This window comes from Podarcis raffonei, chromosome 3 (genome assembly GCF_027172205.1).
Source record: "Podarcis raffonei isolate rPodRaf1 chromosome 3, rPodRaf1.pri, whole genome shotgun sequence".
Classification (NCBI taxonomy): Eukaryota; Metazoa; Chordata; class Lepidosauria; order Squamata; family Lacertidae; genus Podarcis; species Podarcis raffonei.
Genome location: NC_070604.1, coordinates 118,205,261 through 118,228,515, shown reverse-complemented (window position 1 = coordinate 118,228,515; position 23,255 = coordinate 118,205,261). Strand labels below are relative to the sequence as shown.

General features: G+C 43.6%; 2 protein-coding genes and 1 long non-coding RNA gene across 3 annotated transcripts; all 3 read right to left on the bottom strand.

Moving 5' to 3' along the window:
• Window positions 1–1,491: 1,491 nt before the first annotated feature.
• On the bottom strand, window positions 1,492–5,021 carry LOC128411418 (beta-defensin 11-like). The gene is given in 4 exon segments (XM_053383736.1): window positions 1,492–1,781; window positions 3,269–3,359; window positions 4,957–4,985; window positions 4,988–5,021. Coding segments are annotated over 4 exon segments (285 nt in total). The 5' UTR covers window positions 5,007–5,021; the 3' UTR covers window positions 1,492–1,635.
• Window positions 5,022–10,180: 5,159 nt separating this feature from the next.
• On the bottom strand, window positions 10,181–12,326 carry LOC128411423 (uncharacterized). The gene is made up of 2 exons (XR_008329803.1): window positions 12,084–12,326; window positions 10,181–10,640 (listed from the first exon to the last, which is right to left on the bottom strand). It is a non-coding gene; the product is annotated as an uncharacterized LOC128411423 (long non-coding RNA).
• Window positions 12,327–17,168: 4,842 nt separating this feature from the next.
• LOC128411416 (beta-defensin 39-like) lies at window positions 17,169–21,694 on the bottom strand. Its single transcript, XM_053383735.1, has 3 exons — window positions 21,417–21,694; window positions 17,742–17,867; window positions 17,169–17,325 (listed from the first exon to the last, which is right to left on the bottom strand). The coding sequence occupies exons 1-3, from the start codon at window positions 21,514–21,516 to the stop codon at window positions 17,228–17,230; spliced, it is 324 nt and encodes a 107-aa protein (XP_053239710.1). The 5' UTR covers window positions 21,517–21,694; the 3' UTR covers window positions 17,169–17,227.
• Between the last annotated feature and the right edge of the window lie 1,561 nt (window positions 21,695–23,255).

Sequence of the window (23,255 nt, the reverse complement as noted above, 5' to 3'; positions counted from 1 at the left end):
TTATTATTATTATTGCTGCGTTGCAATGCTGAAACCTGTGCTGGGAACTTTAGGGGAAAAGCAGGTGATGACTAATAGCTTGCCCTTCTTGAAAAGGTATCTCACTTTAGAAAGTATCTAAAGGACATTGCTCAAGTGACCATTTTTTGAATATATGGCATTAAAAAAATATTATACAGATTTTGAGGCATGTGGTCACTTATATACAAGCACCACCAGTATATACAAATGTCTGGCTCATTTAAGGCTATATAGAAGTTTTATTCTCAAAGATGCTGGGACTCACAGGTGGAGAATCGTTATATAAATCTTGATTGTTTATAAAAGGAATCTTTGATTGAACTAATACTTTATTACCCATTTGGAGCTGTGCTTAATTTTTGTACTTTTGTCCTCCTAGGCTGTGGCTCTTTATGGCTTCATATATTTATTTTTTTGCCTTCTCGTAACATATGCAGTATTGTTTGTTAAGAAACCAACAAGCTAGCAACAACAACAAACCTACCAGCCATCTCCAAAACACAAAGTTTTATGATTTTGGGGATAGGGGTGGTAGAAGGGTTTATTCTAAGGTAATTATTTACCTTATTTATTCTAAGGTTGCTGTTTTTCCTACTTCTCAAGCAAAACAAGGGGGATTGAAGCGCAAACCACTGCCGGAGAGTAGCAAAGCGTGTTCTCCTTCATGGGGAGCACGTGTTGTGGTGGGGGTCGCCAGGACACTCCAAAGTTGGGGATGGGCTAATTGACCGTTGGCCACTGATGCGATTGGGCTTCCCTTGTTGTTGGGAAGAAGTTAATGTTGCCATTTGTTGATTGACAGCCAGAAATGCTAAAACTCCTTGCACGAGGCTAGGGCTTCCTCTTTTTGCCCGTGCATTGGATTGTCCGTCCCCCCTCCCTATATTTAGGCTCGTTCGCTTTGACCTTGCTATGCCTGTCATGGGGTCGTCTGCTCTTGGGGCAGGGGCCCAGTAGGAATTTTGTGCATCTGGCTGATTGGCTGGGGCCATTTGGTTTTTGCCTACTGCGTAGCAAATCGTCACAACTTGTAAGGTTGCGGATAGGCATTGGTTTATGGTTTGGTTGGTTGAGGGGCATGGATTGGCTGTGCCTGCCCCTCTAATGCTGCTGCTGCGAGGGATTCCGTTAAAGGAATCGGGGGCTAACTATTGCTTGTCCACCCTGTCAAGGGGGCTCGGGCCACTGCAAGAGCTCCTGGCTGCATTTGGGGAGGGCTGAGGGCAAGTTCCCTGCTCCGTCGCTACCCCCAAGTGTATTCCCCTTTTCTGACTTTCGCAGGCGTGCGGAATGTCAGTCTGTCCCCCATGGTGGGGGCAGATAGTCGCAACCAATGCCTAAGCAACCACTCACTTGTTTGTATTTTAATAAAGTTGTGGCCAAAATTATGCCAAAAACCTTAAACAAAAAATTCCATGTGATGTGTGAGTTATTGGGGTGACCCTGGGGACCTCAACACGCAAACAGAAATGCAAGAGAGGAAAAATACATTTTTATTAGGAGTGTGTGTGTGTGTAACATTTGGCAAGGTCAAATCATAACTGGAAAAAGGGAGCAGAGGAACACTCTCTCCTTTGGGGGGATATCTTCAGTTTGCCAGTTTGCCTCTCCCTACTAAACCACTTCATCCCGGCAACAGATCATGGTGTGGTGGTAGCAGGTCCCAATCTGCTCCTCGCCCTCACTGCAGTCATCATACCGACAGATTCCTCCTCGCCGGAGGCAGTGGCTCACATACCGGGGCTCGCGCTCCGCATTTCCTGCGTAAGAAGGAAGCAGAGAACATAATGTCTTGAAGACAGCCTTGCTGGGTCAGGCAGGCTACGCCTTCCTCTGTTATTCACCCTCAACATCTGGCGTTTGGAGATACCGTATTTTTTGCTCTATAAGACTCACTTTTTCCCTCCTAAAAAGTAAGGGGAAATGTGTGTGCGTCTTATGGAGTGAATGCAGGCTGCGCAGCTATCCCTGAAGCCAAAACAGCAAGAGGGATCGCTGTGCAGCGATCCCTCTTGTTGTTCTGGCTTCTGAGATTCAGAATATTTTTTTTCTTGTTTTCCTCCTCCAAAAACTAGGTGCGTCTTATGGTCTGGTGCGTTTTATATAGCGAAAAATACGGTAGATTGCTTCTATCAACAAGAGACCAACTAACCTTCTCAACTGTTAAAATCCACAGATGGGGCTTTTTTTGCTAGTTTTGCCACCCTCAGAAGAATAGCTGTCAACGTTTCCCTTTCTTTAAAGGGAAATTCCCTTATTCCAAATAGGATTCCTCGCAAGAAAAGGGAAAAGTTGACAGCTATGCTCAGAAGCGTGGGACCCTCCTCAAAGAGGTCTTCTACCATCTTCTGTGACTGGCTCAAGATTGCCTTGTGAGTTTCGTGGCCAAGTAGAGATTTGAACCCAGGTTCCCCAGATTCCCTAGCCTGACACTCTAACTGCTAGCCCACACTGCCTCTCTTTCACCTTGTGATGACCATGCATTGCTTTATCCTTTGACAGTCATGGCTTCTCTTTTCGTGTGACCCACCGCTTTTGCCAAATTTGTATTGTTCTTGTTACAATGATGAAATACGCCAAACCATTCCAAGTGGATGTGTTCTTGCTACTGTTTGTACTGTTGCTTTAACTCACCCTGGGACCTTAGGGCAAAGGGTAAGAAATCAAATAAGCAGATAAGTAATAAAAACTCCATATGCCATTTACCGAATCAGAAAAAACAACACACAGTCAGATGCATCAGGTGCATCCATGACTCTACCCAAGAATGATTTGCAGAGAGATCTCCTCTCCACTTACTCTCTTGCAATACAGGTGTTGTTGCTAGGCTCAAATCCAAGGATCTGGAAGGATCAAGCACCTCTTCCTAATTTGCTATACCATGAAGGCAGTTGATCAAAGGACGGAGGTGCAGGGACTACAAAGAATGGCTAGTCCTTAACCTGTTACTCTTCAGTTTGAGCAAGCAATTGTAAAAGAGAAATTTGATGGATTTCTCCACCAATATTTGCCAGGATCATGAACCCTGAAGTGCCAGTCTAAGGAAGGACTCCCTGCTGCATAGATTTATTAAGCCTCATGAACAATGCAACCCATTCTGTTTTGGAATTTGAAATCAAAGCTTAATATTTGAGAGCGCATATTACCTGTTGCCTGTTGCACTAAATTGTGGTTTCCAAGTCTACCCAAGGAAACCTATAAGCTAGAGAGGTGTTTTGCCAGTGACTTCCATTTCTGTGCACCTTACCTGGGCTCACCAGGAGCACTGCAAGGATTAGGGCAACCAGGAGGTGAAAACTCCTCATGGCTGGGTCAGGCTGGGTCACTCTCCAGGGTAACTAGGAAGGTGAAATAAAAGGAGAGGGACAGTGGTAAACCTTTTCTGTGCCGTAAAATGAACCGCTAGCAGTAGCAACGATGCAAAAGGGGACGGGGGTCAGTAAATAAATAACTAGGTAGTGTCAAATAAATGCCAGATGAATCTTCCTATCTCCATCACCTGCCTTTTCCCAGTCAAAATCAAGAACCCTCTTATAAATCCAGAAATTGCAGCAGGAGAAAGTTAAGTATATATGTAGGGAAAGAAATGGAACCTTTTTTGGGGTGGATTGTGCTCTTTCTCCCCCCCTTCCCTTCCTTTCTCCCTCTCTCCCCACATCTAGTCAACCTCTGTCTCTAATGAACAATCCAAATTTTTCCCATCAATGGTGGACAGAGATATATGTTCACCATGATAGGATATGGGTTTAGCTCTGCCAAAAAGCATCTTGTGGCTTTGGTTTGGAAAGCAAAGCATAATTTTTACCAGGGTTTCAGAGCACTCTTTCAGAGGCCTTAGAGGGCAGATGTCACCTTCACCATCCTCATTGTTTAAAAACAGCTCCTTTTCCTCCCTGTCTTATACACTTCAAATTGCTGGTGAAAGCAGAAGCCCAAAGATTTCTATAAAGGCATATCTTAGTCTATGACTATTTTGGTTTGCTACTCCAATATGCATGTCTAAATTGCTGCGAACTTTCTGAGAATTCAAAGCCACATCAAATGTAGCTAGATATTATTTACACCATGCGTTATACCTATAAACTGGATGCGCTTTATTCTTTCGATTGTAAATTGGTTTAACTGATTGTCATGTTTTCTTTTTTTGCATTGTGGTGACCCACAATGGGACCTTATGGTAAAGGCAGATTTAGAGGAATGTGACAAGTTTGTTCGCACTGGGCGCAGAGCCTCGGGGGTGCCACAATTATGAATGGAAGGTGAGAGGTGAGTGGGAGGTAAATTTTGGTGTTACACGGGGCACCACTGAAATGTGAGCACCCAAGGCCTGCCACTCAGGTGGTTAAGAAATTTTAATAACAGCAGAAGCAACCATGAAAACAACAGTATAAAAGAAGAGCAAATAAATCCAATACATTCTTCGTTCATCGAGAGTTTTACAGAAAGATAACCAAGGATCACCAGCAGTGGCAGACACTGGGCTGTCAAATTCCAGCAGTGCTCCATTCTCCATTGTTGTGGCACCCCCTTTGGCCCTCAGTGCGGCTGAACCCTTTGCGCTACCCTAAAACCGCCTCTGACTGCCAGTGGTGTTGGTCTGGTTGTTATTTTGTCTGTCTCCACAGATAAAAGGGGAAAACACACACCCTGGGGTGCAGTTCTTCCAAAATCCATAAGGTAATTACTGGTTCTTGTTCAGGGATCATCATGGAACACCAATGACTAGAGTAACTGTAATTTGTTAATGCCACTTAACACACCCTCAAGAACAGGCAACCCAACCCAAAGCTTTGGCCCTCTCTAGTTTTTATGGTTGATGAATGGGCCAGTGTTTGGGGAAGACCCACACAGATCATTTCTACATTTCAACACACAGGTTCTATCGCAAATACTATTAACTACCAGACAACGAAACAGCCATCAGACAGTTCTTACCCTCGACGCCCTGTGGTGCTTTGCTCCCACTGCGGTTCTAACCATCTCATGCTTGGAACACCTAGTATGACATAAGAGAATGAAATTCTCTTTCCCCATAGGCTGGAAAGGAAAGACCATTGTTTGTCTAGCAGCCTCTTGTTTCAAAACTGCTTCATTCTAGAGTGATATTAGCCAATCAGGTTGCATATGTAGGTGACTCCTTTCCAATTGGCTGAAAAGGAGACCTGATTTTTCAACTGGTCTTTAGTTTTTAAGGTCTGGAACAAGTTTTAGGGGTGTGCACCAACCATCAATTTGGTTTGTATCTGTCACTGTGGGAAACAGCCTAATTCCTTCCAAGTCGCTCTGTTGTCTGTCTGATTCAACTCATGTTTTGGGTCTGTTAAAAACAAAGCTCTGTTTCCCATCATTTACTATTATGGGGGACTTTTTGACAGAAGTGGGTAGAATTTTCAGGCATCTCTTTTTATTTTGTATTTGTATTTGGTAAGAATGGATGAAATTTGTTGCCATGGTCTGAGGACATGAATCCTGCCAAATTTCAGAAGGAAGGCAATCTTTACAGATTTGGGATGGAAAAACAGGAATCACTTAACCTCTCTGAGTTTCTTATGGGAAATCAATCAGAAAATTGCTGGGATGACATTTCCTGGTAAAGAAACCTACAAATAGGTTATAGCACCAGGAGTCTATTTGAGGTTGCTCTTGGGGTGGGGGAAAAGTTAAGGATATTACAAAACCAAGAATTAAAAGGAACTTTTCACTGCCACAGAAGGAAGGAATGAAGAGTGACAACACTGTGCTCTAAACATTGTAAGTTCTCTAGAACGAAAACTCAGCACAAACGGAAACTGAAAAAGAACAAGAAGCCCACCCCCAGCATAAAATTAAAACAAAGTAGTTGCTCTGCTTGTTGTGACTTGAAATGTTTTTTAAAGGGTGGGAGGTACCCTGATTCTTCTCATCCACTCTTCTAAGCACCCTTCTCTGGAGAGGCAGAACTTGCAAAAAGAGCAGTAGGCAAGTTTGTGAAACAAATAATTTTCCTCAGTATTCTACCTTCCCCAAAGCACTGTGACTGAAGAAACTGATAAAATAATTCCTTCTGTTTAAAAGCTAAACCCGTCCATTAAAATGTGTCAGCTTGGTTTCTCTTTTAACAACACAAAGGAGTCTGCAGAGTTTTGTGTGCATCTGTGACTGAGTCAACAGAGCAACACAAGGCTTTGGGAGAGAGTGAGAGTGCCTCTCTAACGCAGGGTGCCTTGTTAACATTGCCACCCAACTCAGACAAATATAAAAACACTGTGAAGCATCCCAGTATGGATTTCAAACAGAGCCAATGCACACTTCTAACAGGTGTAAAAGGTAAAGGGACCCCTGATCATTAGGTCCAGTCATGACCGACTCTGGGGTTGTAGCACTCATCTCACTTTATTGGCCAAGGGAGCCAGCGTACAGCTTCCAGGTCATGTGGCCAGCATGACTAAGCCGCTTCTGGTGAACCAGAGCAGCGGACGGAAACGCCGTTTACCTTCCCGCTGGAGCGGTACCTATTTATTTACTTGCACTTTGACGTGATTTTGAACTGCTAGGTTGGCAGGAGCAGGGACCGAGCAACGGGAGCTCACCCCGTTGCGGGGACTCGAACTGCCGACCTTATGATCGGCAAGTCCTAGGCTCTGTGGTTTAACCCACAGCACCACCCGCGTTCCTCTAACAGGTGAACAGCTCAGTAAATTAAAATTGGGCAACATGACTTATGCCCCTGAATGTGAAAATATCAACACATCTGCCTTATTTTTAAAGCACATATGGCAGCTGGATTTGCTAGTCTAATCTAATATCAAAAGCACTGTACTTGCTCTAGAGCAGGCATGGCCAAACTTGGCCCTCCAGCTGTTTCCGGACTACAACTCCCATCATCCCTAGCTAACAGGACCAGTGGTCAGGGATGATGGGAATGGTAGTCCCCAAACAGCTGGAGGGCCAAGTTTGGCCATGCCTTCTCTAGAAGAACGTAGGTACCTTCATGCGATATTTACTCAGTCCAATATCAAGCATGATATCTGTGGCTGGGATAGCACTGCCTCCGAAACATATGAAATCAGTTCACACCACCACAAGCTTCCCTATTCATGTTTCAGTGCAGTAAGACAATGCTATTTGCTTTTTAAAGGTTTGTTCATTGATATTACCTGTTTTGTTCTTTTGCTGGCATTTTGTGTCTCTCTGTGTGTGGGTTTTGTTTTCGTTTTTTGGAGGGGGTTTAAGTATTTTGCTTGCTGGAGGCAGTTGGCATTCTGAGTGTTGCCCGCTTCCTTCTGTGAACTGGGTACTTTGTGGTACCCACAACAGTTTATGAGATTTCCAAATGTGCAAGAACATGGATAGAACCTCTCCATTCTGAAGGAAATCAGCCCTGAGTGCTCACTGGAAGGACAGATCCTGAAGCTGAGGCTCCAATACTTTGGCCACCTTGTGAGAAGAGAAGACTTCCTGGAAAAGACCCTGATGTTGGGAGAGATGGAGGGCACAAGGAGAAGGGGACGACAGAGGATGAGATGGTGGGACAGTGTTCTCCAAGCTACCCGCATGAGGTTGACCAAACTGCGGGAGGCAGTGGAAGACAGGAGTGCCTGGCATGCTCTGGTCCAGGGGGTCACGAAGAATCGGACACGACTAAACGACTAAACAACAACAAGAAGAAGAACACAAGAACGTGTTGGAACATAAAAGCCTGCTAGATCAGGCCAGTGGCTCATCTAGCACAGCATCTGGTTCTCAGATGTCTGTGGCAGACCAGCAAGGGAATCCAAGCACAAGATCATTCTTGTTCTCCTTTGGTTCCCAACAACTGGTATTCAGAAGCATTGCTTCCTCCAGCTGTGGAGGCACAGCACAGACATTCATAGCCCTCTCCCCCTCCATGAATCTTCTTTTTAAAGCCATCCAAGTTGGTGGCCATCACTGTTTCATGTGGCAGGGAGTTCCATAGTTGAACTATGTGCTGTGTGGAAGAAGTACAGTGGTACCTCGGGTTAAGAACTTAATTCGTTCTGGAGGTCTGTTCTTAACCTGAAACTATTCTTAACCTGAAGCACCACTTTAGCTAATGGGGCCTCCCGCTGCCACCACCGTGCAATTTCTGTTCTCATCCTGAAGCAAAGTTCTTAACCCGAGGTACTATTTCTGGGTTAGTGAAGTCTGTAACCTGAAGCGTCTGTAACCTGAAGCGTCTGTAACCTGAAGTGTCTGTAACCCGAGGTACCACTGTACTTTCTTTTACCTGTCCTGCATCTTCCAGCCTATTCTCTACAGTGGTACCTCGGGTTACAAATGCTTCGGGTTACAAACACTTCTGGTTACAAACTCTGCTAACCTGAAAGTAGTACCTCAGGTTGAGAACTTTGCCCCAGGATGAGAACGGAAATAGCGCAGCAACAGTGGGAGGCCCCATTAGTGAAATGCGCCTCACGTTAAGAACAGTTTTGGGTTAAGAACGGACCTCCAGAACAAATTAAGTTCATAAACCAAGGTACCACTGTATTACTAGCCCTCTCTGTTCCAGTGAGAACAATGAATTGATTTTCTAGTCTGGCCTTAGATGGAATTTCTTCATGTTCTGCTGTCATATCCGACCATGAACTATGGATCTAAAATAGCAAGTTGCCACCTGACTCTTTCTTTTGTTGTGAAATGTTTTGATTACTTAACAAAGTTCAAAGAAAGGTGCAAAAATGTTGCTGTCCAGACAGTGAAAAAAGCTGTTTTGTGCTAAGCTTGGATCCTAGAACAACAGGCAAGTAGGATCCTAGAATGCAGCAACTGATTGGCCTGCAGGAAAAGACCAATCAGGCTCCAGGAGGGAAGCAGAATCAGCTAATCAGATGGCACTCATTGTGTAAATAATGTATATAAAAGCCTGAGGTTTGGGGGGCAACTAAATCACTGTTTTACAAGCTGCAATAAAGAGCATGAAATCACTACAGAACTCCGAGTATATTTCAAAAAACAAAAACAAACAAAACAAAGACCCCTATGCACTGCTTGAAGAAGTGCTTTCTGCAGTTGAGCTTTAGAAATCAATGCACAGAGCCTTTGAGGCATCAAAATCTTCTCCCTACTGACTGTGAGATCTTGCATAAGCATCGCCAGCCTCCCAGAGCTGGTGAGTTGGGTGTACCTTAATTCCCAAGCAAGGAAGAGAGCTTAAAAATCTCTTTTTGCACCTCATCCACTTGAGTTATCTAGTGCCTAAAGAGGTTTTAAGATCTCCTCCTTGCTTGGGGGACAAGGTCTGCTCAGCACTCTGGCTTTAGGGATACAGTGCATAGCTGTCAACCTTCCCTTTTTTTGCGGGAAATTCCCTTATTTCAGCGCCGTTTCCCGCTGCTTCCCGCTACTATTCTGGATTGTTAGATATCCCGTAGACTCTCCCTGGGACAGGTGAGGCTGCTGATCCCTTATTTTCGAGGCTGCTGATCCCTTATTTTCAAATCTGAAAGTTGACAGCTATGATACAGTGGAACCTTGGTTTTCGAACGTAATCCGTTCCGGAAGACCGTTCGACTTCTGAAACATTTGAAAACCGAGGATCAATGGGCGGTTGGCAAAATCCATTAAAAAAACAGAGAAATGTGCCCCGGAAGCATTGCTGTCAACGTTTCCCTTTTTAAAGGGAAATTCCATTATTCCGAATAGGATTCCTTGCAAGAAAAGGGAAACGTTGACAACTATGCCTGGAAGCTGTTTGACTTCTGAGGTGCATGTGAATATGGAAGCAATAACTTCTGGATTTTTGGCGTTTGGGTTCCGAATCGTTTGGCTTCCAAGATCCTCAAAAACTTAGGCTCCACTGTCCTAGGGATTCTCTCTCTATCTCTCCCCGACAGACCATGGGTGTGGCTCCAAGGATTTGGGTATATGTGACTTTTGTGCATATGTGGAATTCTCAGAGCTGAACCCCCCCATAAGATGCAACCATGCTGTAAAACCCAAAGATGGCAAGAAAAGCACTCAAATTTCCAGTGACCTTTCCTTCCAAAGCAAGCCAAACCGAGCTAAGCGTTGTTGACTCTGAAATGTCTTAGTCCTCAGAGAAGTGGGGAGTCCAGAACAATGTTCTGAGTCAGCCTCCCCAGGTGAACACAGCAGCCTACCCAGGTTCCTGCACAGAATTCTTGGCCACCTATAACAACTCAGGTCTCATTTTTTAAAATTATTATAAAAAAGAATCATTTATTTATTGTATAAATCTATGATTTGTTTTTGCAATGAGGGATTGGTGCTACAATTTGACAGCAGGGGTTGGAAAGGCTGCGAGTGCTTTAAAAGGAAGAAGAGGAATGAAAGACAATGGCAGAGGATGCGTAAATGCGCCACGCAGCGGTCCTGATTTCCTCTCCATTTCACAGTGGAATTGTTGAGCTGGAAGAATCCACTTTCCTAAAAAGAGCATGCAGACTCAGAGACGTCGGTTCTCTCGGGACACTCTCGCCCAGGTTCTCAGGTCATCCGTAACAGTCTCGGCGCCGGCGCCTCTCAATCTTTCTCCCGGCAACATTTTATTTTCGTGTGGTAGCACGTGCTGATCTCAATTTCATTGTAGAAGCACCGATTGCCTCGACATTTTCCTGCTCTCCGCCGGCAGCGCCTGGCGAATAAGTTCAAACCGGCTCCTTAGCAAAGGAAAATGATGATTCGTGATCACTCACGCTCCGTTATAAGACAAGGGGAAGGGTGGGTTGACAATGATCTGGGGGGCGGGATACATTTGCAATTAGGATGGGGGGGGAGGGGAGGGTCTGTATCTTAGTGGTAGAACACCTGCTTTTCATGTCAAGGGTCCCAGGTAGAGGACGTCTCTGGGTTTGGAAAGACCCCCATCTGAAATGATGGTTGACCATTGCAGATCTGGTATCGACAACCTTTCAGACCCAGAACACACCTTTTACCAAAACCTGCACTGGGGGACCCATTTCTTGAACATTCACCAGAGATATCTGCATGGTAGTGTTCCTGTTGCTGCGCATCTTGGATCAGGCTATGGGTCTGACTAGTGAACCTTAAATGGCTCAGGACTGCAATACCTCAAGGATCGCCTCTTTCCATAGGAACCTTCCCGGACCCTGAGATCATCATCTGAGACCCTCCTTCATGTGCCTCCTCCTTGAGAGGTCCGGAGGGTGGCCACACAAGAACAGGGCCTTCTCTGTAGTTGCTCCCTGTTTGTGGAATGCTCTCCCCAGGGAAGTTCGCCTGGCGCCTTCATTATACACCTTTAGGTGTCAGGCAAAAATGTTCCTTTTCAACCAGGCCTTTGGTTGATCTGGTTGACATCGTTGCTCGGTCCCAGCTCCTGCCAACCTTGGTTCTGAAACACCTTGGTACTCAAACAACTTTGGAACCCAAACACTGCAAACCTGGAAGTAAGTGTTCCGGTTTGCAAACTTTTTTTCGGAAGCCAAATGTGCTCCATTTTGAGTGTTATGCTGAGGTCTGTCTGTTTTTGCTATTTATTTTGCGTTTTTGCCACTTTTTTGTTTTGTTTTTGTGACTGTGTGGAACCCAGTTCAGCTACTGATTGATTGATTGATTGAGTGACTGCAGTAAATTGTTTATTGTTTTCATTTTATCGATCAATGGTCTTGTTAGATAGTAAAATCCATGTCAAATTGCTGCTTTAGGGGTTGTTTTTAATGGATTAATCTGTTTTGCATTAGTTTCTAAGGGAAAGCGTGCCTTAGTTTTGGAATGCTTTGGTTTTGGAATGCACTTCCAGAATGGATTAAGTTTGAGAACCAAGGTACCACCTGTGGGGATAATACTGGTTTTTGATGCAGGCCCGTCCAACCCCCTTGCAAGTAAATCAGGAGGAATGCTCATGAAATAGCTGGTGTCTCCTGGCCTCCCCACAAGCAGGCAGGACGAATGCTCAAGAAACAGGCTACATGGAAGCATTATGTGGAGCATAAGAGTTGCACGGATGTCTCCCTTTGGGTGAGCTGCTGAGAATCCCCCTTATTTTCAGAGGGAAGGGCATGGAACCCACCAAACATGGTCTGGCCATCAAGCCTCAGGAGGGATCCCATGTGATAAGCGACTCAGCTTGTTCCTCTTACCTAAAGAGACTAGAAAGGCGCCCAAAATGGCAACGATCAACAGATTACGGAACCTCATGGCTGGAGGGTCACCTGTGATCTCCGAGGAACTGGAACAGATGTATAAACATAGATGAGGTCAACAGCTTGGCCAACAAGACGGGAGTAGCAGTGGGTGAAATACTGATCAGCATACATAAACTACAAAGTCCATTGTTCTCCTGGTGGAAAGGAGCCAACACACCAGCGAACCCAAGAATTAAAGTCCTGTGTCCCTATTGGCTGAAGCAGGTCGTGTGAGAGATCTGGAATGTTCCATTGTTTTCTTCTCCTAGGATGGTTCACTTCGAATCGGCCGTTTGTTGACCACACAAGCCATCTCCAGGTACTCACTGATTCAAATAAATGTAACAGGTTGAATCCTGACAAGACAGAAGTACTGTTTTTGGGGGACAGGGGGCGGGTGGGTGGGTGGGATTCCCTGATCCTGAATGGGGTAACTGTGCCCCTGAAGAACCAGGTGCGCAGCCTGGGAGTCATTTTGGACTCACAGATGTCCATGGAGGCGCATGTTAATTCTGTGTCCAGGGCGGCTGTCTACCAACTCCATCTGGTACGCAGGCTGAGACCCTACCTGCCCGCGGACTGTCTCGCCAGAGTGGTGCATGCTCTGGTTATCTCCCGCTTGGACTACTGCAATGCGCTCTATGTGGGGCTACCTTTGAAGGTGACCCGGAAACTGCAATTAATCTAGAATGCAGCAGCAGTGAGGAACACTGGTCTTGAAAGACCCACATTGACTCCCGGTACATTTCCGAGCACAGTTCAAAGTGTTGGTGCTGACCTTTAAAGCCCTAAATGGCCTCAGTCCAGTATACCTGAAGGAGTGTCTCCACCCCCATTGTTCTACCCGGACACTGAGGTCCAGCTCCGAGGGCCTCCTGGCGGTTCCCTCATTGCAAGAAGTGAGGTTACAGGGAACCAGACAGAGGGCCTTCTCGGTAGTGGTGCCCACCCTGTGGAATACCCTCCCTTCAGATGTGAAGGAAATAAGCAGCTATCCTATCTTTAAAAGACATCTGAAGGCAGCCTTGTTCAGGGAAGTTTTTAATATTTAATGCTGTACTGTTTTTCTCACATGATTGGGAGCCGCCCAGAGTGGCTGGGGAGACTCAGCCAGATGGGCGGGGTATAAATAATAAATTATTATTATTATATAATGTTCATTTCATTATTATTATTTTTCTAAAAATCAGGACAGCTTGAGAAGATACCCCAAAGATTTCAACCACCTCCACTGCCAGCAGCAGTGGTATTGGTGGGGGGGCGGTGAGTACAGAGCCACACAGGTGCCATGGGAGAGAGTTCCTTGGGTGTCGTTGCACCCATGGGTGCCACACCGGGGAACATTGCTTTAATTAATTAATTAATTAATTAATTAATTTTAAATAATCACACTTTCATCTATGGACGTCGAATAACTTACAGAAAAACCATTCAGTCGAAAATCTAACAATAACATCAAAAGCCTTCTCCTATTCATTATGCATAACAGTATATACTTTTGCCCCTTCTCATTTATCCTAATTTCCTCCCCCTTCGTCCCTCCCCTTTAACCCCTCCCCCCCAAAATTATTCTCTCTTCAAATCTTTAGCTATGTGCACAGATTATTCATTCTAATTTGGATGCTTGGCTTGGCTTTCCCCCGTGCTATCCAATTCCTATAACTTGTCCATTTATTCAAAATCTGTTTTCCCATGTATCTTCCGTCATTACCTGTTCAAATATATCAGATTGTATATATTCAAAAACACAGTCATTCCATTTTTCCGTTGTCCATTTATCCTTTTCCTTCCATCCTGATGCGATAACTAGCATACCAGCTAAGATCATAATTTTATACCCATCTTGCTCTTTTCTTTCTATTTTACTTTTCCCCAGTATTCCTGACATAAGCATTTCTCTATTGACGGAACATTTTGCCTTAATACATACAAACATACAGTTCCGTCAATACCACTCCATCTATTACAATTTTAAGTTGTGAACTGCCCTGAGATCTACGGATGAAGAGCAGTATACAAATCTAATTGAATAATAATAATAATAATAATAATAATAATAATTTGACCTTCAGTGGTGCTTCTCACACAGAGAATATAATTTCCCAGACCTGCGCATGCACCATTCAAAGCACTTTGCTTCTTCATGCTGTGCATCGTTAAACTATGGAACTCCCTGCCACAGCAGGCAGTGATGGATGGCTTTTAAAGAGGACTAGAGGGCTACCAAGGGACGCGGGTGGCGCTGTGGGTTAAACCACAGAGCCCAGGACTTGCTGATCAGAAGGTCGGCGGTTCGAATCCCCATGACGGGGTGAGCTCCTGTTGCTCGGTCCCTGCTCCTGCCAACCTAGCAGTTCGAAAGCACGTCAAAGTGCAAGTAGATAAATAGGTACCACTCTGGCGGGAAGGAAAATGGTGTTTCCATGCACTGCTCTGGTTTGCCAGAAGCGGCTTAGTCATGCTGGCCACATGACCTGGAAGCTGTATGCCGGCTCCCTCGGCCAGTAAAGCGAGATGAGCGCTGCAACCCCAGAATCGGCCACGACTGGACCTAATGGTCAGGGGTCCCTTTACCTTTAGAGGGCTACCAGCTATTAAGGTCGAGCTCTGCTTCCATTTTGGAGGCATCAATGTTTCTGAACACCAGTTGCTGGAGGGGAGAGGACTCTTGTGCTTGGATGCGCCTTGCGGATTTCGCACAGCCACTGTGAGAACAGGATGCTGGACTAGACTGGCGCAATGCAGCCGAGTCTTCTTATGTCTTTATGAATGTAAGTTCAGTGCCGTTTGCTAGGCAGCTAAAGAAATTGGAGTTCTTGTTGGAAATACACTAAAAAGGATATGCCAAGAACTCAGGCCACAAGTTTCAATATAAGGAATAATTCCTACTCGAGAGTTGAAAAGAAAAACGTGTATATTCTGCTAAGAATAACAGTTTGAAGCTAATGGTAAATTTAAACACAACGTGTAGGTACAGTAGTTTTAAGGTAAAACGTTTAAGTACAGAAATAATGTAGTTTCAAATATGCAGTGATATAGTATAAAGGTACATAAAATACCAGTACACAACAATTATTTTGTACAAGTCTCAATGGCAGTCAAAAGGAGTCCATATTATATAGAATCAGAATAAAGAATCAAATAGGGCCGAAAAGGAGTATCCGGAGTGTAAATCAGATGTACGACTCAGTAGTGGTGACCAGGACAGGGTCCTGTTTCGGAGTAAACGCCTTCTTCAGCTGGTAATATCAAATAATATGTCAAAATAAAACAGGTTCTTCAATACCATAGATCATAAATATAATAAAGTATATACATTCTAAAGTGTATTAACACATATCATGATATTTGGTTCCATACCTCGGTTTTTTGAGGGCTATAAATCTGTTGGAAGTCTGTATCATTTAATTCTTTTATGTTTCTTTTTCGACATGTGTCTGGAGATAAGGATTTACAAGAGTTATTATTTCCAGTCAAATTGTTTGTGAAAAACAGACATCAAATGGGTGTTTTCTCACCTTAGATAATGGAATGCTTCCAAGTTTTCTTGCGTTTCTCTGTGCGTTTTCCATTAGGGGGTGAGAAATGCAGGAATATGGCAGCTGTCCCAGACAGGGATTGAACTCGGAATCTTAGCATTATCAAGCTCTAACTGACTGAGCGATTCAGGGGCAGCTATTGCCTTAGCGCCCTGTCTCTGGGCTTCTCCAGAGGCATCTGGTTGGGAGGGAAAAGGATGCTAGACAATTTATTTTTAATAATAATTTTTATTAGTTTTAATAATAATAATAATAAATTTTATTTATACCCCGCCCTCCCTGGCCAGAGCTGGGCTCAGGGCGGCTAACATCAATAAAATTTCAGTAAAAACATAATAAGAAAAAAAAGAAAAGAAAAAAAAAACACAATTTAAAATACAGGTTAAAATGCAATTTAAAATGCAGCCTCATTTTAAAAGTCAAACCATAAGGGGAGGGAAACATAAGGGTCAGACTGAGTCCAAACCAAAGTTTTCAGTTACAATCCAATATTAGCCTCATCATAACAATACCAATTTATAATACAATTACTAATTCCAATCGTTCAAATACCAAATTATATAATTTAGGTAAAGTGCCCCCCCCCGTGTGCTAGAATTGATGGCTGATGGTTTTCTTTATTTCTGCGTTCCAAACTCTTATTAATTTCAATTACACTCCGGCCATAATAATAATAATCCCATTATACAACAACTGCTATTTTAATAAATTGTATTCTTGGTGACACATTAAATGATTTAGAAATCTACAAGTGAGGCACTCAAACGATAACCTTGTTCTTCCTGTGTGTGGCAATTATTCTGTCTGTGGTGTTTCTTATGTACCGTATTTTTTGCTCTATAAGACTCACTTTTTCCCTCCTAAAAAGTATGGGGAAATGTGTGTGCGTCTTATGGAGCGAATGCAGGCTGCGCAGCTATCCCAGAACGGCAAGAGGGATTGCTGCTTTCACTGCGCAGCGATCCCTCTTGCTGTCCTGGCTTCTGAGATTCAGAATATTTTTTTCTTGTTTTCCGCCTCCAAAAACTAGGTGTGTCTTAGGGTCTGGTGCGTCTTATAGAGCGAAAAATACGGTATTTCTTATGCATTTATTTATTGGATTCATATCCCCCCTTTCCTCCGAAGAGCTCAAGGCAGCCTTTTCTCTCCCCTCTTCCTTTGAATCCTCACAACAACCTTGTGAGGTAGGCTAGACTGTGACTGGCCCAAGGTCAAACACAGTGAGTTTCTATGCAAAATGGGGATTTGAACCCTGATCTGTCAGATCCTTAGCCCAGCACATTAATTGCTGCACCATAATGGCTCACGATAGCTAGGTCTGTGGTCTGATCCTGCAGGAGTCTTTATATCTTTTAAAATCGATCACACCACACATATAAAAAAGCCTGTGGGTTTTTCTTGAAGATGCTTCTTCCTAGAGAAAACCAGTTCTCCACTGTACGCCCAGGTGGTGTGGTAAGACAACATTGTCTTCTACTCTTGAAGATGGGTATTTCCTGCCCTGCAGTCTCTTCAGAACTTGGAGTCTTCTCCTCACAACATTTCCAAACTTTTCCCACCTCAGAGGCTAAGGAGGAGTTTGATGGAGGCACGCAGGCCAAATCTGGGTGTAGAGAACCCCCCGTTGCCTTCATAGGAGAGGAAGTGAGAAGGACAATCTAAACAAAGAAAGAGAGGGAGGGAGAGAATTAGAGGAACATAAGGCCTTGCAAACACCTAATATCCCCTCCAGGCAAAGATGAAAATTAATGCTATGCTTTTCCAGTTTCAATAGTGTAATCCAGTACAGTGGTACCCCTGGTTGCGAACGGGATCCGTTCCGGCGGGATATAAATAAAATTGTATTATTATTATTTTTTATTATAAATTAAGGAGAAAGACATGCAAGAACATAGAGGAAGCTGCAATAGAAAGCAGGAGCTCAGTCGGTAGAGCATGAGACCTCTTAATCTCACGGTCATGGGTTTGAGCCCCATTTGGGCAAAAAAGATTCCTGCATTGCAGCGGGTTGGACTAGATGACCCTTGGGGTCCCTTCCTACTCTGCAGTTCTGTGATTCTATGTAGCAACTCACCAACACAACAGAGATGAATGCCATCGTAGCAGCTCCCCTTTTCAATCTTCTGTGCAGGGCAGAGAGTGGGGTGGCAGGTCCCTTTGTCTTCGTGGCACTTCAGGGTGTCTCTTGCATGGCTGTGCCCTAAGGCAGGGAGAGATACGCAAAAGGGGTCAGTTCACGCACTGGCATGCAGAAGGGATGGGCTGCATGAGAGGCAAACAGCCGTTTGAAGCAGCGTGTTTATAACGAAGAGCAGAATAAGAGCCTACTGGATCAGGTCAATGGCCCTTAAGGCACACTAGGTCAAAGGAGGGAGATCCATGGCTCTCCAGAATATGCTGGATTGCAACCCCAATAATCTCTGAACACTAGTCATGCTAGCTAGGGTTGATGGAGCCTGACAACATCTGCTTTTTTTTATAATAATATTTTATTAAGTTTAACAATAAAAAGATACAACCAGACATAGAACAATAAAAACACAGGGAAAATATAAAACACAACAATACAAACTTTCACAATACATAAAATACAAGCATTTAACCTAACAAGGGGGGAAAAAACAATCAACACACAAGAAATAGAATAAGAAAAACACAAATCACTCTTTTCTAATTATTCATCTTCAATTAACTTATTTTCCTGACTTCCTCACGCCTCCCTTTTTTATATCCCTTTTTAACAGTTAGTTCAGCAAATTCATATCCTACTACTTTGTCCTTATATATTTTACCTCCCAAATTTATAATTTCAAATTTTTATCTCTTGTTACTAGAACCCCCTTCATTTTATTTCAATGTCATCAGCATTCATACATTTTACAGTACTTCTGTAAATAAATTTTAAATTTCCTCCAATCTTCTTCCACCAACTCTTCTCCCTGATCTCGGATTCTGCCAGTCATCTCAGCCATTTCCATATAGTCGATTACTTGCATCTGCCATTCTTCCAAGATGGGTAATTCTTGTGTCTTCCAAAGCTTTGCGATGAGTATTCTTGCTGCTGCTGTAGCGTACATAAAAAAAGTTCTATCCGTCTTTGGCACCAATTGGCCAACTATGCCCAGGAGAAAGGCCTCTGGTTTCTTCACAAAAGTGTATTTAAGTACCTTTTTTATTTCATTATAAATCGTCTCCCAGAAAGCCTTAATCCTCGGGCACGTCCACCAAAGGTGAAAGAATGTACCTTCAATTTCTTTGCATTTCCAACATTTATTATCGGGCAAGTGGTATATTTTTGCAAGCTTGACTGGGGTCATGTACCACCTATACATCATTTTCATAATATTCTCTCTTAGGGCATTACATGCCGTAAATTTAATCCCAGTGGTCCACAACTGCTCCCAGTCAGCAAACATGATATTATGTCCTAAATCTTGTGCCCATTTAATCATAGCAGATTTTACCATTTCTTCCTCAGTACTCCATTTCAACAGCAAATTATACATTCTTGATAATATCTTAGCATTGGGTTCTAACAATTCTGTTTCCAACTTTGATTTTTCCACCTGAAAACCAATTTTTTTATCTTGATTATAAACCTCTCTTATTTGAAAATAATGTAACCAGTCTCGCACCTTCCCTTTAAGCTTCTCATAACTCTGCAATTTCAGCTTGTCACCTTCCTGTTCCAAAATATCACAATACTTTGGCCATTTTTCCTCCATATTAAGTTTTTTCATAGCTTTCGCTTCCATAGGTGATAACCACCTTGGGGTTTTGTTCTCCAAAAAATCTTTATATCTTGTCCAGACATTAAATAATGCTTTCCTGACAATATGGTTTTTGAATGCTTTATGCGCTTTAACCTTGCCATACCACAAATATGCATGCCACCCAAATACATTATCATAACCTTCAAGATCTAGGATGTCAGTGTTCTCAAGAAGTAGCCATTCCTTCAACCAGCAAAAAGCTGCTGATTCATAATAAAGTTTAAAGTCCGGCAGGGCAAACCCCCCTCTATCTTTAGCATCAGTAAGTATCTTAAATTTTATTCTGGGCTTTTTGCCCTGCCAGACAAATCTAGAGATATCTCTTTGCCACCTCTTGAAACAGTCCATCTTGTCAATGATTTGTAATGATTGAAACAAAAACAACATTCTCGGCAATACATTCATCTTAATGACAGCAATCCGACCCAGCAAGGAAAGCTTCAAATTCGACCAAATCTCTAAATCTTTCTTCACTTCTGACCAACATTTCTCATAATTATCTTTAAATAAATTTGCATTCTTAGCAGTCATATTCACCCCCAAGTATTTTACCTTCTTTACTAATGTCAGATCTGTCTCTTTCTGAAACCTCTCTCTCTCCATCGGTGTCAAGTTTTTCTCCAAAACTTTAGTTTTTGACTTGTTTAACTTAAAGCCTGCCACATGACCAAACTCCTAGATTAATTCCAAAGCCCTCTTGGTACTAGGTACTGGCTCTTATAATGTCAATACAAGATCATCTGCAAAGGCTTTAAGTTTATATTGTTTTGCTCCGACCTGAATACCATGAATCAGCTGGTCCCTTCTTATCATATTTAGCAAAACCTCCAGGACAACATCTGGACCAGTGCCGATTTACATATAAGCTAACAAGCTATAGTTTAGGGCCCCACTCTCTTGGGCCCCCCCCAAAAGAACTGGATGTACATTTCCAAAATACAAGATAAAAAACAAATAAAATAAAACCAACAGACAGCAACAGTGTTTTGTGTTGTGTAGGCTCCTACGATGTATGTAATGGGCCCCGCCTGCTAGTCTGTGCCCTAAAATATCACTGGTTTGCTCATCTCTATATATAGGGTGCCTACATTCTGCTATTTATAATTATTACTAGTTTGCATCATTATATTTACACCTATTATTGTTTCATGTTACAGCAAGTTTCTAGAGACTAGATTATGAGTCTTTGTTAACTGTGTTTCTAAAGGAACTTTTGTTATTGCCAAATGCCAAGGAGTTTGCATTATTAAGTTTGTTATGAATGAAAAATCATTTTAAGTTAGAGCTTGATAATTATTTCACTATTAATACACTTCTTCTTAATTGTATTTCACTATTAATATACTTCTTCTTAATTGTATTTCAGTTGAACAATTACTTTGATAAAATACATATTGTTATGTGCAAATAGCTTTAGATACGTATTAGGTCCATAAATTACCACATAGCATATATTCAACACAAAAAAAAGCACCAATTTGTTGTTTGCAAAGGACAGCTGGACATATAAAGGGCCCCATTACCTTCAGTAGCTTAGGGCCTCATCAAACCTAAATCGGACCCTGATCTGGAGCCACTGTCAACTGGCAGTGCTCACTTAGATAGAATCATAGAGTTGTGGAGCTGGAAGGGATGCCAAGATTCATCTAGTCCAGGCTTCCACAAACTTGGCCCTCCAGATGTTTTTGGCCTACAACTCCCATGATCCCTAGCTAGCTGGACCAGTGGTCAGCGATGATGGGAAGTGTAGTTTCAAAACATCTGGAGGGCCGAGTTTGAGGAAGCCTGATCTAGTCCAACCCCCTGCAATGAAGGAATCTCAGCTCAACCTTTGCTTAAAAACCTCCAATGCTTTCCGCATTCTTGATTCCCTGCGTCGGACCTTTGATTGTAAGCCAGCATTTGAACCTCTTACGAAGGACGGCATGGCTGTTCAACAACATAAAATAATAACAATAGCAAGAACTACCACCTACCTGGGGTTAAGGTGCAGAGAAGCAAGAACGCAACCAGGAAAAGAGACGGCATGATCCTCGTGGCCAGTTGATTTAGCAGCGGAGCAAGTCCCAGATGCATTCAGAGCCACAATGTGTTGCGTATATGTGAAAAAATAATGTATTTTGGGCCTTTTTAAAGGGATGGGAACCAGTTTAGCTGTTTCCTGGTGGCTTAAGGGATTTGATTGCAGCTGGAGATTTTACCTGCCTATGGGAACAGCACTGCTGAACAGAAAAAGTCTTATAAACACAATAGACGAAGGTCACATGTGAAGCCGGAGAAGAACTAATCTTCCTACAATGTCATCAGGGCTTCAGGATGGGGTGGAGTTTCTTGGGTGACTCAGTTGATAAGGAAGCAGAGACAAGCCTCCCTGAGGACGGGAATTCTGAAAGCTCAGTAAACTTTTGCTCATCGTGGTGATGGGAAATGTGTCCTTTTAAAACTCCATGCGTCATTATGGCAAGAGGTGTTGAGAGATCTTTTGTCTGTGGTCATTCCAAATAACTGGTGCAGGTACCCTCTGTTGCATTTTCTTGGTGTACTAGATTCATTTGTATTATAACAGTTTAGGGTGCCCACACATAGCAAACACACGGGCCACAGAAAACCAATCCTTCACCCTTCAAATTTTAGGAAATATTCCTTTAGAAAAATTACACATTATTTTAGCACACAGAACAAACCCAAAAGCCATCTTAGCTCTTCTAATTACTCTAAACATTTCCTCTGCAGAAGGAAATATCTTGGAGAAACCTTCCCTAGTAGTTCTTTTCACTTACAAATCCTTCAGAACCTGTCTTAATGGTGTCTTTTGTATGAATGGGATATTCTTGTGGACCTGGATTCAAAAGAACTAAAGTATTTACCATCTCAAAAGAACCCTGGCCAGCTGATTGCATAACCCTGGCCAGCCTGTCCAGGGCTTGCAACCAGTAAAACAGGGGTCTCCAAACTAAAGCCCGAGGGCTGGATAAGGCCTGAGGGTCTCGTTTATCTGGCCCATGGCAACCCCTGCCTCCACCTGCTCTCACCGGCGCTGCGCTGCGCAGCTGCTCACTTCTGGGTTGGAGGAGAACCAGAAATAGCTTGTGCGCATGTACATGCGTTATTTCCAGTGCACATTCGGTTCGGAGTAGGCCCGTGCACATGCACACAAGGTATTTCCGGTGCTCCTCCAACCCAGAAGTGCACCGGAAATAGTGTGTGCGCATGCGTATGGGCATGCGCTCCCCCACCCTCCGGCCCGCAGCGCGATCAGCGCTGGAGACACCGGCCCGAGGCTCGGTAAGTTTGCTGACCTCTGCAGTAAAACATTATCAGGCACCTTGACAGACAAGAGAGAAGCCACTCTCAATTTTTTGTTGTAGACTGCCTCCTTCTGTGCATGATGCTTTTAGGGTGGACTTGCCGATCAGAAGGTTGGCGGTTCGAATCCCCCTGACAGGGTGAGCTCCCGTTGCTTGGTCCCTGCTCCTGCCAACGAAAACACGTCAAGTGCAAGTAGATAAATAGGTACCACTCCGGCGGGAAGGTAAACGGCGTTTCCGTGCACTGCTCTGGTTTGCCAGAAGTGGCTTAGTCATGCTGGCCACATGACCCGGAAGCTGTACGCCAGCTCCCTCGGCCAATAAAGCGAGATGAGCGCCACATCCCCAGAGTCGGCCACAACTGGACCTAATGGTCAGGGGTCCCTTTACCTTTACCTCGTCTAAGGCAGGGGTCGGCAAGGTTTACCTTGCCTGGGCCGGATCAGTCCTGCAGAGATTCCTCTGTGGGCCATGTGCAGACATGATTTCCGGCGCTGCAGAAGTAAG

What these genes read in the sequence shown, in the direction of transcription:
- LOC128411416 (XM_053383735.1), bottom strand. Translation starts at nt 21,516, where the DNA reads ATGCATCTGGGACTTGCTCCGCTGCTAAATCAACTGGCCACGAGGATC. An exon ending in TCTCTGCACCTTAACCCCAG is followed by an intron (nt 17,868 to 21,416) that starts GTAGGTGGTAGT and finishes TCCCTGCCTTAG; the next exon opens with GGCACAGCCATGCAAGAGAC. An exon ending in CATTCATCTCTGTTGTGTTG is followed by an intron (nt 17,326 to 17,741) that starts GTGAGTTGCTAC and finishes TTCTTTGTTTAG; the next exon opens with ATTGTCCTTCTCACTTCCTC.